At 49.8% G+C, this 18,526-nt stretch overlaps 1 protein-coding gene across 1 annotated transcript in view; it reads right to left on the bottom strand.

The window, feature by feature from the left end:
- Positions 1-2,586: 2,586 nt before the first annotated feature.
- Positions 2,587-18,526, bottom strand: part of KCNC4 (potassium voltage-gated channel subfamily C member 4) — a 42,944-nt gene continuing 27,004 nt past the window's right edge. The window contains exon 4 of the mRNA XM_037498319.1: positions 2,587-2,643. Within this exon, the coding sequence (XP_037354216.1) occupies positions 2,627-2,643 (17 nt within the window). The 3' untranslated portion in view covers positions 2,587-2,626. The remainder of the gene's footprint in view (positions 2,644-18,526) is intronic.

The following is an 18,526-nucleotide window of genomic DNA, read 5'->3' as shown; positions in this document are numbered from 1 at the left end:
GTCTGCTGTGCCTTGTGGGTAACTCCCTGGCCAGGGATTGAACTCATGCTGCAAAGGCTGCGGATGGCTTCACGGCGCTGTGCTTAACCCCTTGTGCCACCAGGGAGGCCCTGGTCCTTTGCTTTGTTTCTCTACAGTCCACATATAAGTGAAATCACCTGATATTTGTCTTCTCCTGCTGCCTTATTTCCCTTAGTATCATCTCCTCCAGCAAAGTCTGTTCTTTTAAGCCAAATCTAAGCACTTTAATAGTTTTTTTTATTATATACTATAGAATTATTATATTTTTAGAATTTTACTAATATGGAATAAAAATCTATGAACATTCCTCATTCACAATTCTTTTTTAAATGTACAGATAGGAGAAATTTAAAGGTATTGCAAGCAGTACTTTGGGAAAAATTGTTGTGACAATGGAAACATCCAAATACCTGTTTACAAATGCTCTTTCCTTAGTGTGAATTTATTTTTGAAGAGATGGTAAACATCACCTTTATCTTGAAGGGAGAGATCAACAGTGCTCACTAAAAAAAATCTCAAAGTCTTTTTTCATCACAGAGACAGACAAGAAAGATGGAAAATTTGTATTTGTAAGAAAAACATGATTTTTAATCTTTTAATTTTTGACTCTGGAGGACTTGCTGTGAGGAAACTGGAGACCCTCTATGTGACATGAAAGATCTTCCCAGTTACTCCATATCATATTATAAAGAGTTGTAAAGATGCTATTATATTTTACAGCCCTTTTTTTTATAAAATGAACATCGTGACAACATAGCATTTTGTGGCTGTCTGGCTTTTAACTACTTTGCTGTCAGGTGAATGAATATCAAATGTGATTCTATCTTTGTAATCTCACCCCAGTCTCTTCTTTTTATTTCAACCGATAGCTCTCCCATAAAGCATTTTTATTATGGAAGTCATTTACGCTTCTCCCACACATCTTTCCTTGAGAGGTTCAAAAATAGTTCTTTCTCAAGTATTTCTAGTATTTAAGCAAAATCTAGCAAATTCCAGCAACTGAAGTGTGGAAAATCTTGATATTATTAATCAAACATATAGCAAACTTCCCATAAGGCACACTTTGTTCTAATATTCATGCCTTAAAATTTTCAGTTATGTTTTCTATGTAGCCGATAATGTCTACTAACAAAAGATTGCATTTTTAATTTGCCATATTGGTTTTTGTATATTATTTGAGCCATTTTTCACGGTAGAAAAAGCAAGTATTTCCCTAAGGGCATGTGGCTTTTTGCGGTTTGCAACTACTAAGAAACACCAAAAGATTCCTGTGTCATTTATCATTACATTTAATAAAATTTTGTTAAATACTGGGGTAAGTATTGTTATGACTTAAGCATTAATGAAATAATTGAGGAAGTTTATGTTCACACTTTAAAGTCTGAATACTTAATTTTTAATTAGCTTACTAATTTGGAAGCTTTCTGTTATTTTTCGTTAATATCTCAAGGCAAAACCTCTTAGGTCAATAACTTTCATCGACAATAATACACGTTAACCATATTTCATGGAATTATCTTGAAAATGTTGAATTTTGTGGCCAACTTTCAGATGTAATAACATGGTTATTACATTTGTCTCCTATAATAACATGGCTGTTAAAGAATTTATCCTGAAAGAGAAATACCATTCCAGATATTTATTTTCTTTGTGGTTCCTAGACTTGCATTATTGACATTACCTCTAATCCAGATTTCTTTGCTGGAATCTTTTAGATCATTTGATCATTTTCTGAAGATAATAAAGTAGGCACTCAAAAGATGCTGTTGAATTGAGAAAAATCTGACAGATAATATACCCATTTCGAAGCCTTAAGATCTTAGAAGTCCCAAAGGATTGAGATCAAGGATCTATGGGGTGTCAGTGGGGAGCAGTCTTAGGTCCTCCATGGTTTGAAAGGAGGAAGGAGAAGATTCTGTGGCTGGATTTGGGAGGATCAAGTTTTTAATTCTCACGGCTTCTTCAGCCAAGAAGCATTCTCTTGTATACCACATTTACTCATCTCCTGGGAAGAGTAGAAATAGTCCTTGGGACTTAATTCTTCATTTCCCCCAGAGTGATAGATACAGATGAACAATCAGCCCGGTCTGAGATGTGTGCCCAGGCCTGCTGGGAGTTCTGCTGGGAGAATTCAGCTGCAGCTTTCCCCCTCGATGAATGGGGTGGTCTGATCGGGGCCCAGCCCAGTTCTACCCTGGGAAGAAATGAGGCTGGGGACGAACCCAGACAAGGAACTGCATGTTGGCTCTCAAGTCTGCAGCCTCACCGAAGGACATAGCCTTTGGCAATCTTTAGGCATCAGATAGGATTGCATTTGGCATCCTGGAACAGAAACCCGTGCTGGCTTACCCAAACAGGGCATTTATTTTTATCATACAACATGAAGTCAGGGGGTAGGTGGTCCAGGGATGTTGTCATGCAAGTCGTGAGGGATCTCAGATCCTTCCGGCTTCATGCTCTCCCCTCCTAGCACGAGGTTTTCCTTCTCGGGAGCTGATGTTTCATTCTCAGGCATCTGCTTCTGAGTCCAGGCAGGAAAAGCGCAGGGGTGAGACTTTATTTCGGAATGGACAACCCTTCCAGAGATGTTTGCCTAGATGTATTGTCAGACCCTGTGGCCATCTGCAAGCAAGCATGAGCGATCAGATTTCTTACCTAGCACATTATCACTCCCAAATAAAATTGGTGTTTCTTTTGTATAGATTTAGAGGAGAGTGGATTCTAGGGTACATAGGAGTGTCTGGGCTCATCTCGTGAATGAACCACCCATTCTTTGATTCCATCGTGAGCAGACCCTTGCTTTTTCAAGGTCACTTCTCAAAATCCATCCCATCATTATTTGGACAATGTGTCAAGAAGCACCTCAGAGGGACAAAGTCTTGGAGGGGGTTCCCTGTCATGCCCCAATGCTGGCTACAATTCACTCCTGAAGTATGTCCTTGGGGTGGGATGGAGCTAGTGGGATGGGAGTCAGGATGCCTAAGCCCAGGCTTCTGCTTACTAAAGGGCTCTTCCTTGTCCTCTGCCCACTTTGTGGGTCCCTGAGGAAGCCAGCTTCCGTTCATGAACAGGGCCCACTATAAGAAGCTGTGCAAACCCTGAGGTTCCCCTGGGGACCCACAATGTCCACCTTGCTGTTCAGCCTGACTCCAAGGGGGTGCAGCCCAGCAGCTCAGAGTGCCCAGGGCCTTGGATCTCAGCGGGAGGAGATAGTGTGTGGGCGGCGCTCCCAGACAAGAAGAGCTGGGGGCTGGTGGCAGGGGAGGCTCAGGGCTGGGGAGCTGGCTCTGCAGGAAGCTACTGTTTTCTCCAGCTCCTTGGTGGGTTTGCCACTTCTGCTCTCTTGATAGCTACAAGATCTATAGATTTTTGTTCAAACTAAATTGAATTTATACTGTTTGTTCAAATTCTGTTTTAAAATTTTTGCACTGTCTTCTTGGAAGTAGTATGTTATAAGTGGCTCTGGGCAGGGCTGTTGTGGATGATGAGAAGGAGGATAAATAGTACTTGTTTTTTTCTGGTCATTGTGGAATAAAGATATACACACTGAATAAAATTTAGAAAAGCACAGAAAAATTTTAAGAAGAAATAAAATCCTTCATAAATCTTAGGACCCATATATAGCATATATGTGTGTGTGTGTGTGAGTATATATATATAAATATACACACACGTAAATGTGTGTGTGCGTGTGTGCGTGTAGTATCCCCAAACAGTGTCTAGCAAAGTGCCTATGGTCTTTAATTGTTGCTCTCAATATCAATCTCCCAATCTTTATTTCTATTACAATTCCAATTTTATTTAAGGTAGCAATGTGCCCGGGGACAAGATGACATTTCTTAACCTCCCTTGCAACTAGCAAATGGAACTTAGATGGATTTTCAAAAGACTCCTAAAGGAGGGAGGGGGCAGACTAGGCAGAGAGGTAGGTCCTTTTTTTCCTTTCTCATCCCCTTTCCCTGCCTGGAGTATGGACGTCATGTCCTGAACTCCAGCTGCCCTCTGGGGTTTGGGGACTGAAACTGTGTAAAGACAGTAATGCGGAAAACGAGAAGGACTCTCCTGCCCGAAGACATTGTTCATCCAACCCAGAAATATCTGCCTCTGGACTTTTTTAGGAGAGAGTAAACCCCTAGCTTGTTTAAGTAACTGTGGTCATATCTCCCTTTACAACTAAATGTATCTTTTAGCCGATCCAGTGCCTGACCGGCGTGATCATTCAGCGGAAGCTTGGGCGGCACCTTTCTCTAGAAAGAGCTCTGGGGAGTGAGAAGAGGAGACGAAATAATCCTGACCCCGTTTCACCACCAGCTCCCTGAGCGACCAATTTTGTGCTTTCTGGGTCTTTGTTTATTTCTGTGATGTGGGAAGGTCAGACTCTAAAAGATTCTTTGGGTTCTTCTCCCTCTGAATCTATGGACAGGATAGACCTGGGTGCCCTCGGCCCCACCTCTTACCAACTATCTAACTGTAGGTGGATCACTGAGCCTCCTGGAACCCTGGCTTGTTTGTCTCAGCAGCCTAGCCTACCAGGTGCACAGGAAATGTGTGTTGAGTGAATAAGGAAAGTGGGGAAGGGGCCATTGTCTTGGCGTGAGGATAAAACCAGCTATCCGGGGCCATCTGGGAGAGTAGGTTACCAGCATGGCAGCCCCAGCCCACCCAGAGCTTGTATTCTGGGCATCTCCCAGGACTGGCCTCTACGACAAGATGGCTCTGTGACCTTCCTCCCCGAGTAGCTTCCAGATGGTTCTTGGATGGACAATATCCTTGGGCAAATGAGCAGGGGGAGAACTAACCCAGCCCTATGGTAAGTTTGAGGAAGAGATAGACTCAAGCCCAGAGGCAGAGTCAGCTCCAGAGACAGCACCTTCCACTCCCTCTTGTCCCCTTCCAAGGATGCCTGGGACTTCAGCCATCATCTGCCTTCAGGAGAGGAAGCTGTGGCCATCCAAGGGGCTCCTTGACTCCCATTGGCCCAGAGCTCTACCTGTGCTGCTGTTTCCTGACAGGAAGTTCGGTTGCCCTGGCACTCAATCTCCATGGCAACCCTTGCTTTTGAGACACTGAATGGAAACTGCTGGTGTGGGGAGGCCAGTAGCAGAATACTGATTTGTCCTGGTGTCTGTAACAACGACTGCATCTCAATACCTTTCCAGATACCCAAAGAGCTAAAAATACATCTGACTCTGTCTAGGGCTCTCCAGTCGGTCTCAGCATCTAAAAGTGCATCTGTGCTGACTCTGATCTGCTAATATTAGTTATCTTAGGCAACTTGGGTTTCGGGGGACATGGAATGGGGTATTGAATACAAAATTGCAGAGCGCAGGTCTGGAGGGGTTTACTGGAAACACTAAAATGGGGGAGGGGGTGAGGAGCTTCTCCTGAGAAGATATCAAGGAATTCTGGGGGCACAGCGGGCAGAGACAAGCTGAATCCTAACTCCCTGCAAAACCCCAAGGAATTTACTGGTCCAACTCAGATGATCCAGGCATTGTTCATTTGCTCATTCAACAAATATGTGTCAAGTCAGACTCTGTTCCCAACTCTGTGCCAGGCACTGGGTTTACAGATGTGAATAAGAGTGTGCAAACATTCCCTGCTTTCACCAGAGTTTACAGAATGGTTGAGATCCAGGTCACCTCTGAAAGTGCAGACATACGCGTGTAAACCTGATGTCTTCTCTGTTATGCAGGAAGCTTCTTCAATTCAGAGCTGACTTGTAACTTGGGCAGTGCTTCAGACACATAGTAGGTGGCGAGCTAACAGGATGGGGTGTCATGGGAAGACGTGGGTGGCATTGCCACTGCCCGTGCTGTTCAACCCGGTGCAGCAGCCCCCTTTGTGGGCCCCCCAGAGGCTCTGGCCAGCTCAGCAAAATGTGGGCTTGGTCCGTGGGGCTACTATATTCGGGTTGGATGAGGTGACTGCTCCACTGACACCTGCTAAGGGAGCTCAATATAAAGTGACAGGTTGAAATAATTCCTAGTCTCCTTGGCAGGATCTTCAGAGAGTCCTCCCTTCCCCCTACCCACCTCATCTACTTCTTCCCGTAACCACTGCACATGTCATTCAATTAATTCTGCATTTCCCAGAGCAGGAAGCTGTGCAGTTTAGAGCAAGCAGTCCATGCCAGGGCTACTGTCAAAAAGCAGGTGTCACACTCAGCCCCCATCCAGTTCCAATCCTGGCCTCGTCCCAAACACAGATGGAGGGATGAAAAGTGACGAGGACTCTGTTCTTAGATATACAGTAGGTGCCATGCAGGCACCTGAGAACCACACCAATGATGCACCAGATCCCCCAAGGATGCTGCCATGGCCCCAATCACCCACTTGTGCCTTGGGGGGATCAGATCCTGCAACTAACACCTTGGCTTGGAGCAGAGAGAAGGGGCTGGGCCCCTGGATGCATTGCCAATACTTCAAGCCCTCTGGCCAAGAATGAGAATTGTTCCTCAAAGCCTAATCCTCCTTTTTGACAAAGCAGCTCCAGATATACCCAAAGGGGGCAACCACTGCTTGAGGATAGCAACTCTGCTTCTTGATCTTTCTGCAGCTTTCTGCTCTGGGCAGTTCTATGGGCAAAACAGCAACAGCGACTCCTTCTGCCCTGATGATGGCCTTCTCAGGAGGCAGTGGTTGGGGTCTAGAGGCATCCTTCCCCTGCTTCAGGAAGGCAGACTTCCCCTGCTTCAGTCTGTTGCTGCCTAGGGGTTGATCTGTCCCTGTCCCTACTGATTTGATTGATTACCTGTCCCTACTGGTAGCTCTCTGTAGGGCCACGGGGTGGGTCAGGCACCCTACAGAGCAAAACCTGGCATGAACCTGGAAGACCTGGCACTGGAACCTTGGAGCAGGACCTCAGCCTTCCCAGGTGCTGTGCTCATTCCTGAGATGCTTCTTCCCTTGCCCAGCCTCTGATTCAAGTTGCCCTTGGAGCCAGTCTGTTGACCCCCTTGATAGGGCCCCAGCAGGACCTTCTCCTGGCCACAAGCAGCAGGAGCAGTGGAGAAGACAGTCCATCAGGGACAAGTGGTGAAGTCTGTGCTCAGGCAGTGGAAAGCACCCTACACACGGGTCAGAACATCCAGGGCAGGTGCAGCTCTCCCACTAACCAGCTTCTGAGTCACCTTAGCTTTGCCTCACCCCTCAGCACCTGCATACCCTCCTAACAAGGTTCTCAGGAACACCCAGCAAGAAAATAGATATTCAAGTGCTTTGGACAATAACATACAGACGTGTGGACTTTAACTATGTGGAGCTGACGTCTCAGGGCTGGAAAGTGTGAATCTGGGACGGTGGTTGTTCTCTGGAGCAGGCAAGAGGGACAGGGACAGGCGTACACGTCGGAGACCAGCCAGGACACATACTGGAACCTTAACTAAGTGGCTGAGTGTTTCGGAAATGCAATAGAGATTAGCAAGGAGAGGAAGGAGGAGCCAGGCAGGGTCTAAGGGGTCAGGGGAAGGCTTGGTGGAGGAAGTCATTTGAAGTTGGCCTGAACAAATGGACCGTGAAGACATTCAAAGTTAGCCAAGAGGATGGAGGTGTGAGAAGTGTCCTAAAAGTGGAGGGGATCTAGTGAGCAAAGGTGGGCGGTGTGAGGGAAGCCAGCCTGCCTCGGGCAGCCAGGGAGATAAGATTAGAAGCAGAGGTAGGGCTTTGGGCTTCAAGCCCAGGTCTTTCCCTTGGCAGTCCTTCGCCTGGCTCAGCTTAATGAGCCTATCAGAGTCTCAATTTCTTCACCTTTGAAAAGCCGATCACAATCCCTACCTGAAATGACCACGAGCGATGTGGGGATTATGAGAGGCAGGCCACGGGTCTGCTGCTCACTGGCTGCAAGTTAATGTCTCTGCATCGCTGATTTTTCCATCTTCAGAGTGGTGATTGCACTTCCTCCTGAGGGTGGTGTTAGGACTGATGAGAGGAAGTACGTACAGTACCAGGCGCAGAGTGAATGCCCAGCGGGTGTGGTCATGTGCCAGACCTGCTCCAGGGAGGTAGAGCACTGGGAAGTTTCTGAGCAGAGAGGAAGGATACAAGCTGCCCATCCTGTCCCTTGGAGCACAGGGAGCGATTTCTGAGCGCTCCATATCGCAGTGGGGAGAGCCAGAGGGGAGCACAGCCTCTCTGCATTCCCTCCCAGGCTTGAAAGAGTGAGTCAGTCAGGCCAGTTGCAGCCCTGTGGGGTAGACTTTCACCCCCTGAGCCCAAATGACCAACGTAATAGCTGTAACCAAAGCAGGGAAGGAATTCAGACAGGGCTCTCCGCTGACAGCCCGGGGTGGATCGGGAACCTCATTTCCTTGTTGGAAGAAAAACTATCATTTTCATTTAAATTTAATTTTCTCAAGGACATACGAAATCACAGAACCTGGACATCCTTACCCAGCCATGAAGCCTTTGGTTTCCCCAAGCACTCCTGCTAAGACTTGCTAGGGTAAATAAATACACCCCAGCTGCCAGGGCCACTGGGTTCTGGGTACCTGGATGCAGAGTGGGGCTGGTGGGTGCAGGCTGCACAGGTACTCCAGGTGGCTCAGAGCTGGGCCAACCACTGCTACTTCCTGTGACCAGTTCCCAGAAGAGTTACCGCAACAGCTGCACAGCCCATCATGGTGGACTTGGTGTCAAAATCCCCCTGACATGAGACCCTTCTAAGATCCTTGCAGTCAGAGAGGAAGCTTGGAGTGAGTACGACCTAGACCAGGGGTAGAAACGCTGGTGTTGAATTTCCTTTATTGATGAACTGAGTGGCCAGCAAGGGCCTTGACCTGTCAGACCCCCGTTTTCTCTGACAGCACAAAGGGGTCGTGCCCTGCCCTGCTCTGCTCAGAAGAGCCATGTAAGGAGCATTTGGGTCAATGCTATCGTCCTAATCCCTTGCAAGTAATTATGAATGACCAAGGCACATAAGTGCCTCCTCCTCTCTCACACGCAAATAATCCCTATTCCTGGCCCTCTAATTAAATTCAAATCCTTCCTGCTACACACTTCCAGCAATTCCATCTCTGTGCAGAAACCCAGAAGAATTGAAAGTTGCATCTTGAAGAGATTGGTACACCCATGTCCGCAGCAGCAGCCTCCATTACCTTTTCATGTTCTTGGCCGGCGGAGCTTCGAGCCCTCTAAATAGTCCTCTAATCAAGCAGGACCAGAATGTGCTGGGTGGAGGCACCCCGAGGCTCCTCACACAAGGGCCTGCAGGAGCTCTGGCCAGGGAGACGCCCCACTCTGCTCACACTCCCCTCTTCCCGGTGTGAGCAGCTGTCACACCAGATACCTGGTGCTTCTCTCCCTTGGCCTGCTGCCCACCTCCCCTCCTTGCCTGCCACATGGCCTCATCCACCCGCCCTGACGTCAGAGGCTGTGGATCGTGAGCCGAGTCTGCAGGTGAGGCCGCGCTTCCCAGCCATCCAGGCTTAGCGCAGGAGGTGGGAGCAGCCACCTGCTTCCTGCCTGCAGGCTGGGCTGGGCCTCCCCTACTGCAGCCTCTTTCCTCCGCCAGAGCAGCCCTAGTGCCGGGCACCTCAGGAGAGGGTCTTACTTTCTTCCCTCTTTTCACTCAGGTGAGGCTGGAGACCCGGTTCAGAGCACATGCGTGTCTGTGAGAGCGTGTGTCACAGGATGATTGTGTGAATGAAGGAATGCGGAATTGTGTGGAAAGAATCAAAAATAATTTGTCCCCTCGGGATTCGGCTTTCCTCAGGACAGGCAATCTCTCCCAACAGTGAACGTCCCTCCTCCTCTTCTGTGGGGCAACCACGTGGGCATATTTCTCCAAGAGGATAATTCCATCGCTTTTCCTAGGAGTTTCCAACCCCAAAATGGCTCGGGCTTGCGCAGTGGTGCCAAATGTGGCACACAGATTATTCTGAGCAACTCACAGCCTGGTCTTACACAAATAGTGAAGTCGCAGAGGATAATTCTGGTGTTCTCCTTCTTCGTTCCTGTCTTCCCTGCTGTCATGGATTGAGTGATTCACTCATTGGTTCATTCATTTGAACAGCGCTGGGCACTGGAAGACGCAGGCTTTGCAAAGGGATGGTGGGAACTGAACCCGGGATCCTGTGGCCAGGAGGGCATTAGCTTGTAGAACAACAGTGTGAAGTGCAGGTGGCCCACTCTAGGGAGGCCCAGGGAGGTGGAGGAACCTCTCCTGGGGGTATGGCCAGGAGAACTTGTGGGTGCAGACGAGGCTTGAGCTGAGTCTTGAGGGCCTTAGCCAGTGAATGGGGGAGCCTGGTGATGTGAGAGGAGGTAGGGCAGGAGGCCGGGGAATGAGGAGCTGTATCTAGGAACCATCTGGAAGCCAGTGTTTCAGTTGACAAGAGATAAGGGAGAGTGATGACCCATGCTTGTTGTCAGCAATTGATTCCTGCTAAGGTGTTAATTGTTAATTAAGGGAGGTGTTAGCTGTAACAGCTTCAAGGTGTGGTCTCTCCATTTGAGGACTGCATTCATTTTTCACCGCCTGCTGCCCTAGCAAGAGCATTGCTTTGGAAGCAGGGGCCCTGCATTCAAAACTCGACTGCCCATCATGATGCATAACCTTGAATAAGTCATTCAGTTTGTGGACATTTCAGGAGAGACAATAAACTCCACTCCAGAGGACTGTCGTGCAGATTAAATGAGATGCCGTAGAGAAAGGGCCTCACGCCGAGATGGCGCAACACAGGGGCTCAGAGATGTTGCTTTCATCTCAACAAATTAAACACAGAATTACCATATGATCCAGCAATGCCATATATATTCCATACCCAGAAGAAACAAAAGTACGATGTCAAAGAGATATTTGCACACCCACGTTCCTAGCAGCACTATTCACAACAGCCACAGAGTGGAAGCAAGGAGAGTGTTCGACAGATGAATGGACACACGGAAAAGTGGTGTGTGCATACAATGGAACATTTTTCAGCCTGAAAAAGAGAATTCTGACACGGGAGACAACATGGATGAAACTTGAGGACATTATGCTAAGTGAAATAAGCCAGTCACAAAGAGACAAATGCTGTCTGGCTCCAGGTACATGAGGTACCTAGAATAACAGACACAAAGTGGATGGGTGGTTTCAGGGGGCGCGTGAGAGAGAATGGGCTGTGGTAGTTTAATGGGCACAGAGTTTCAGTTTGGGAGAATGGGAAAGTTCTAGAGATGATGGCACAACAGTGTGGAGGTACTAATGTCTCTGAATTGTACACTTCAAATGGTTGCAATGCTGCTGTTGTGTGCACACAATGCACACAATGCTGCTGTTGTGTGCATCTTAACACACACACACACACACACACACACACACATGCTGTTCTGATTCTCCTCCAGGAGCAAAGCCTCTGCCACTTCTCTTTTCTTTGCAAGGAAAGCACTCAAGGGCAGGCTGCTGTAACACCTCTAAACAGTCACCAACCCTGAACTTGATGCCTAATTACCAGCAGATCCTGCCCAGACTCCCAGGGGCAGGGAGTGGGGGGGTAGAGATTGATTAATCAATGTTGTGTTGAAGCCGAAGAGTCGCCTATCAGGCTCATTGGAAGGCAGCTGGCTGCGGGCTGGAGCTGGGCAGAGGCAGAGGAGGTGGATTAGAATTCACCGAGTGGCCACTGTGCGCTGGGCAAAGTGCTTAGCAGGTGCCAGGCATACAAATGAAAAGCTCTGCCCTCAAGGAATTCACAATCAACTTCTACCCTTACCTGCCAGCTGGCCTTCCCCATTGTGGAGCTGGTGAGGAGGGTTAAGGGGAAGAGACACCATTTTGCAATTGTCAGCCTGGCGTCAGGACCCAGAGATCTTCCCAGAGCCCCCCAAAGACCAGGCTCCTAAGGCCAGCACTGCTACTGACCTGCAGTACAGAAGTGCCTCCGTGTCGAGAGGCTGTCCAGAGCCCAGACCAAGGTGCAGCAAGGGAAAGCAAACCTATCTGGGCACCTCACTTTCTGCAGCACTTGGGGGGCCTGGGAGAACCCCCTCCCCTTAGCTGACTGAAGGGACTTGCTTTGGCCAGCATTCCCTTGGATCACAAATCCCTAGAATCAGGGACTGTTCATGGGAGGCATATAAGTAGTTCGGGGTCCTTCAAAGAGGGCCCTATGTCTATCCCTCCTCCTCCCACCCCCCCAGGCATATGGCAGATGGGGAACCTATTGAAAAGTATGGTTGGCAGTTTAAGCATAAATCCTGATCCCAAGCAAGTGGTTTTTATTCATTCAACATTTTATTGAGTTCCTACTCAATACCAGGCATGTTAATAATTCATTCTCTGCTCTTAAGCTGGACAGAAGGTAGAGATCTAAGCATAATTTTCAAAGAGTTAAAAGCAGGAATCTTAGCCAAATACAGAACGAACATATGTCAAAGATCTTACTGTACTCATTAACTAACCTGGGAACCAATAAGATGATAAAGCTGGTTCAAAAAGCATCCGAGGAGCTGGGACTTAAAGGGAAGTCACACCAAAATATTTTTTTCTTAAGCTAGAGACCAATCTGGTACATGTCCTGCAGAGCAGTAAAAGTGGGGTTCTCTCTCCTGCAGGCCAGAAATCATTTGCATCTCTACCAGACAACAATCAACAAGTGAACACGTAACCTCACAGTCTGAGCCCTTCTCAGGCCCAGCAAACGACAGTCCTAGAACAACGCTGGCAAATGGACACATAACGCGAGCCACACGCGTCACTCAAGCTTCCAGTAGCCACATTAAAAAAAAAAAAAAACCAGATTAGATTAATTTGAATAATATACTTTATTGAGTCCAACGTGTCCAAAATATGGTCACCGTGACATGTGCCATTAGCTACGTTTCAAGTGCTCAGAAGCCACGAGTCGCATTCAGCACACTTCCAGAGACTTAAGTCATCTCCAGATAGGTCTGTAAACAGTTGGAAGGAACATACCATCATCCTCTTGACTTTATCTAGATTTCAGAGAGTTTTTCCTACCAGATCTATGCAGGTCCCTATGACCTAGTGGGCAGGGGTCCAGGAAAGATGAGCCCAAACTGTGGGCCCTCAGAGGGGTTTGTGCGAGGCAGTCGGGTCAATGTCTAGGTCAACTAAAGCTCTCAGAGCAGTGGAGCACAGGCCAGGGGCGCACAAAATTCTGTTGGTGGGATGTGGTGGATCAGAAAAGACTCCACAAAGGAAGAGTGGGCTCCTCAAGGCAGAGGAAGAGGGAAACAGAGGAAAAAGTGTGAAAAAAAGCAGGACAGTGCACACATTCAAAGGCCGCTCCTACCTGGGTGCACAAAGGAGGGGCAGGGAACGTGGCCTGCAACACAGGCTGTGACCAGACACTGAGGGTCAGGGCAATGCTCAAGACATCTTACTGGGGTCTGTAGGGCGCCGCTGCAGGGTCTTCAGAAAAGAGACTAGTGTTTTCTGGAGACCCCGCAAGGAGTTTGGAGCCGTGTGGCCGGGGAACCCCCTCCAATTCCCTACCCTCTCGTCACCCCAGCTGTGGAGGGCAATGAAGTCTGCCTCAGGCTTGGCAGCTAAAAATATTTTGGAGGCATCGAGTTACAGGTGTGATGCCCAAATCCAGAGTGAAAAAAAGGGTGGGTAAAAGTGGCTTCTGAGGTCAGCACGGAGTGAAAACTCCTGGGGTATGAGGAGGGCTACAAGATGACATTATTGGCTGGTGGTTTAGTAGCTGATGTCCCGGCAGCTCTGGGCCAGGCCAGAGCAAAGAGAAATCTCAGCCCGCCATCAATGCAGCCACTGGCTAAGCAAGGACAGAAAGGGCCGGGAGCAGGCTGCACCCCCATTATCTGGGTGGAGATAAGATCCGGCTTTGGTTCCTCTTGCCATTTATGTCTGAAAAGCTCAAGAGTTCTCAGGCATTCCCTGACACCTGGGCTCTTAGTCCTGCAAGAGGCAGGACAAATGCAGGCAGGCAAAGCTGGAACAGTACAAGAACCCAAATTTTCTGAAGCATCCTCGGCCCCCCACCTCTGCAACTTTAGTTCTACCTGAAGGGCACAGAACCAGCCACTTCAGGTGGAGACCTGTGGCCCACAGGAAGGCGAGAGGCAGTGTGGGGAAGGAGAGATTTCAGGACAGCTCTGCAAGGGGGCATCATGCGGGTGGTGTCTGCACAGCGGGGGTGAGGGGCCTTAACCAGCTTCCTTCTGGCCTGATGTGTTTCTAATTGGCCAGTCTGGGAGGGCAGTCGACTCCAGGGTCCTATTGCCACGTGGGGTTATGTAATCAGCCTGCATGGGACGAACCACCCAGTCGAAACAGGAAAACTCTGATCTAATCTCCTTGGAGATAAGACTTCCCTGTGCTTTTTGCCATGAATTGATCACAGCCGAGGCTTCTGGTAAGTCTTCTGATGAAAACTGAAGCCCAGAGCAACAGAGGGAATGGAGGCATGGCTTGGGGAGTGGTCCCAGGCCTGCTGGGACCCTGCCCCCCACCACCCCAGCCTTGTGGTTAGAAATGAATTCTACAAAGTATCAAATGTGTGGTTAAAGCCCAAATCCAGTGTGATATCCAGCTGTGTTGTAAATACCAGATGTGCACTCAATGCCTCTTGGCCTCAGTGAGCCCTGCTTACTTAGTTCTCCCTCCTCTGTCCCCCACCAGCCTTAACCCTCCAGCCTTAGCCCCCCATGCAGGGGGTGTGGCGTGGCCTATGTTATTCTGCTTAGGTTTCTACAAAGCTCCTGTAATGGAGTCTACCCTCTAGATTTGGGAAAGACCCTAGAGCTCACCCAGCAAAGACAAGGGACAGCAGGGAAATTAAGTCTCATGAATATCAGGTACTGAGCTAAGTGGGAAGGATCAGAATCACTTCTGAGCCTCACGAGAACCTGCTAAGGTGGACAACATGACCCCCATTGTACAAATGAGAAACTGCAGCTCAGCGAAGTCAAGGAAGTCGCCAAACGTTGCACATTAAGTGGTGATGGTGGGGCTAGAGCTCCGGCCCCCTAATTCCTGTCCATCTTCAGTCCCACGTAGAGCTGCTCGGAACTCTGGAGGATCCATGAAGCAGCAAGACCCCACAATGAGGTGGCTCCCTGGGCCAGGCTAAACATGCAGCAGCCTGGGGCCACCTGGCTTCAGCTAACCTCAGAGCCCCAGCACCAACTTCTAGACAAAGAAGTTACTAGTGTGGGCAGGGGGTGGGCACAGACTCCCCTGAGAATCTGATGAAAGCTCTGGATTCTCTCTAGAAAATGTACAACCCCCCTCCCTACATACAAACAACCTTGGCTGCAATTTTAGGGGGTTCATGGGACACAAAAGTCAGGAAATGCTCTGAGTGCCCTGGGGTGCCTCCATGGGGAAGAAGGGTTTGGAAGAGTGGAGGAAGATGGAAACCAAGTAGTTGTGTGAGGATGGGGGTGGGGGGTTGAGGAAACAAAGAGGAGGTGCTGCTGGTGGAAGGGAAAGAGCCAGCCATAGCAGATGGAGTTAGCCTGACGCTACCCCATCCTCGGCAGGTGGAAGGTTGGGGTTAGGTGGCCTGGTGCCCCCCAGGGTGAAGCCTAATAGCACAAGTGAGCTCTGGGGGCTGACAGAGGCACAGCCCCCCTAGGCCAGTCCTGCCCCAGCTCAGAACTGGATTTTGTTCTAATAAGGGAAGTGGTATTCCATTACACAGCTCCGATTCCCAAGTCTCCATTTGGAAAGTGGATTAAGATCCATTTCCCTGAAGCCAGCAGCATCCACAGTCAGAATAAGAACCTGAGTGGTCTTGGTCTCAAAGTAACCCAAACCTTCCACCTGCCAAGGATGGGGTGGCGTCAGGGTAACCCGGCCGCAGAGCCAGCCTGTTAAAAATAATGATTACATAAAGAAAACATCCTCAGAAAAAGAATCCCGACTAATCTGGGCTGGGCTGGGCTGGAACAAACGCCTCCTGTTCTGACCTACCTCTGAGGTGAAAGGATCTATTTCCTCCTTGAATTGCTCCCCCAGTTCTGTTCATTCACGTGCTTGCTCAGCAGACACCCAAACAGAGTGTTTTGGGTTTGCCCAGCTGTTCTATTTCCAGCCTCTTCAGTTCATGTTCGGCCCTGAAGCCTCTGTCCACAGTCAGCTCTGGGCCCTCCTCCTCCGGCCTCTCCCTTCCAGCTTTTGCCTCACTTCTTTCTCCTCCGTCCTGGTCTGTCCTCCACAGTTCCTTTATGGCCCCTCTTCCTCTCCTCCCCTCCTCCATTTCGCCCCTTCTTATTCCTTCTCCTCCTCTTCTGGGACCCCTCTCTCTAGCTCTTCCCTAGCGCCTTCTCTGACCTCACTGCCACCTGGCTCCCACCTCACCGGCTCACAGGTGCGTGTGCAAAATACTTGGGTGCAGCCCCTGACCCCTGGGCCTTGGGCAAAGAGGAGGAACTGAAGGTGGAAGGTACATCTGAGGGGTCCCCAAGCACAGGTCTAGGGAGCAGGCAGCTCCCCTCATTTCTCCCTGACTTGTCACTGCTTTGGGAAGCAAGTACACAGGTGTCACTGCTTAGGGGTCAGAGGAATGGAAATGGCTGTCCCCTGAGCATTCATGTCCCAAGGCCATGACACAAGCTGGACATGGCCTCCATCTGGTCATCCCATGAGGGATTTCTGGAAAAGGGCTTCTGGTGCTTTCTGTTGTAGAAGTCAGGCTGCCCACTTCCACTCCCCTGACTGTTCCCCTAAGTACAAACTAGGGGGGCACACTGAGGAGAATGCCATTCACCTCCTAAGTCTGGCAAGCTGTTTCCCATACTCTCTCTCTGTTAACTCCTCTAGGCAAAATCTGCAGGAGCTGTATGGCTATTCCCACTTTAAAGATGGGGGACCATACTCAAAGAGGCTAAGTCATTTGCTTGAGGTCACACAGCCTGTATGTGGCAAAGCCATGGCACCCAGACTTAGTGTTCTGGGCACAGACAATGGTGGTGCTTGAACTGGGGGGCCACACCCGGTGGCTGTGTGTGGCCATGAAGCCAGTGTCGGGGGATTGAGGCCAGAGCCAGGCTGGATGGGTTAGCTCAAAATCAGGATGAAAGCTCTCTGTGAGCTCCCTGTCAAGTTCATCTCTGGATAAATTTATACTAGAGTATGGATGACTGACACAATTCTTTGCATTGATTAGAACCTGAAGAGAAAGTTGAAGAGAAAAGAGCATGCCCAAAATGTGTCTGTGTCTATGCGGTGGGGGCTATAATGAGGTGGAAGTTAGTGAGAATGCCTGGCAAGGGTAGAGAAGCTCAGGAAGAGAGATGGAGACTACCGGAGACCAGTTTTCCAGTCCTGTCCAGGGAAATCCAGCTCGTCACAGTCCAGCACACTGAGGCTCCGAGTGAGAATGGTCCTACCCTCACCACCACACCCCCAGGAGCCCCTGGGACTGGCTGCCACCTCTACGGGGATCCTGAGAGAAATGAGGTCCCTAATCGATTTGGCAGGAGGACAAACAGTGCCGTCCCCTCAGGGAGGAGGCAGTCCTGAGGCAGGAGGCAGCGGGGAGTTGGGGAGTTGGGGCTGAGTCTAACCTCCATTCCTTGGTGCTGTGGCCGTCTAGTGCATTGAAGAGATGGCCTGGGTGGGCCCTGCAGGCTGACCCAATAGCAGCCTGGGAAGGGTTAAGGATCCTGGGCTTCTTCATGGTGGTAGAGGTGGCACAACTCTGCTCTCCATAGCAACTTGGGAGCCACCACCCCTGGGAGGGCCACCATGGCAACTATTGGTGCAGGAGCAGTTCCTCTGGGCCTCCCGGCCTCCTGGGCTGGTCCCTGGTCTTCCCGAGGGGTAGCTGGCCGGGCTGTGAGGAGGAGGAGTCCCCCTCCCTGAGCCCCTCTGGGCCCAAGGGCTGAGGGCATGGAGGAAAGTCTGTTTTTGTTTCTTTCCCTTCATTTGTTTGCTCTCAGTATTTGATTACTGAGGTGGAATTTGTAGTAACTGTCCTTGACCCTTAGGAGGAACTGGGGGAGAGATGCTGAGGGGGAGTCCCCAGGAATAGTTGGAATGGGGTGGTGCGTCGGGTTAAGGAATCCAGCTCTGGTGCCTGCAGAGGTCTCCTCAGGGATAGTCAGGCCCCAACAGCTCCAGGGTCTGTGATTTAAGGGCCCAGGAAGCCACGGAGGAGCCCCACTGTCCCACTGAGCCCTTGCAAGGCCAGGAGATACAGGGTTCAGGAGGGTGTGTGGGGGAGAGGCGGGGGGTGGGGGGGGCACTCGAGGGCCATGCTGGGTCCACTAACTCCTGCCTCCAGGTTTTCCTTCCTGCATCCTCCACCTCACTTTCTCTTCCAGCCCTCTCCAGCCCTCTCTTCAGTACCCCCTTCACTCCCCCTTTCTTCCCCTCCTTTATCACTCTGCCATCTTCCTTTGCCCTCACATTCTTCATCCACTCAAACACCTCCCTGAACGCCTACTGTTGGACACGGAGAACCTGGCTGTGATGGGGGGAGGCGGGCGGGATGAACCAGCGCCTTCAGGTAGCTCACAGCTGGGAGAGGGAGAATTTTACAAGGACCATGTAGAAATGGTTAAGCTCCAAAAGGAAGAGTTACAGGATCTCT

Source organism: Talpa occidentalis, unplaced genomic scaffold (genome assembly GCF_014898055.3).
Source record: "Talpa occidentalis isolate TD23 unplaced genomic scaffold, MPIMG_talOcc4v2.1 talOcc4.9, whole genome shotgun sequence".
In the NCBI taxonomy this organism is placed as follows: Eukaryota; Metazoa; Chordata; class Mammalia; order Eulipotyphla; family Talpidae; genus Talpa; species Talpa occidentalis.
This window is presented reverse-complemented; position numbering and strand designations above follow the sequence as displayed.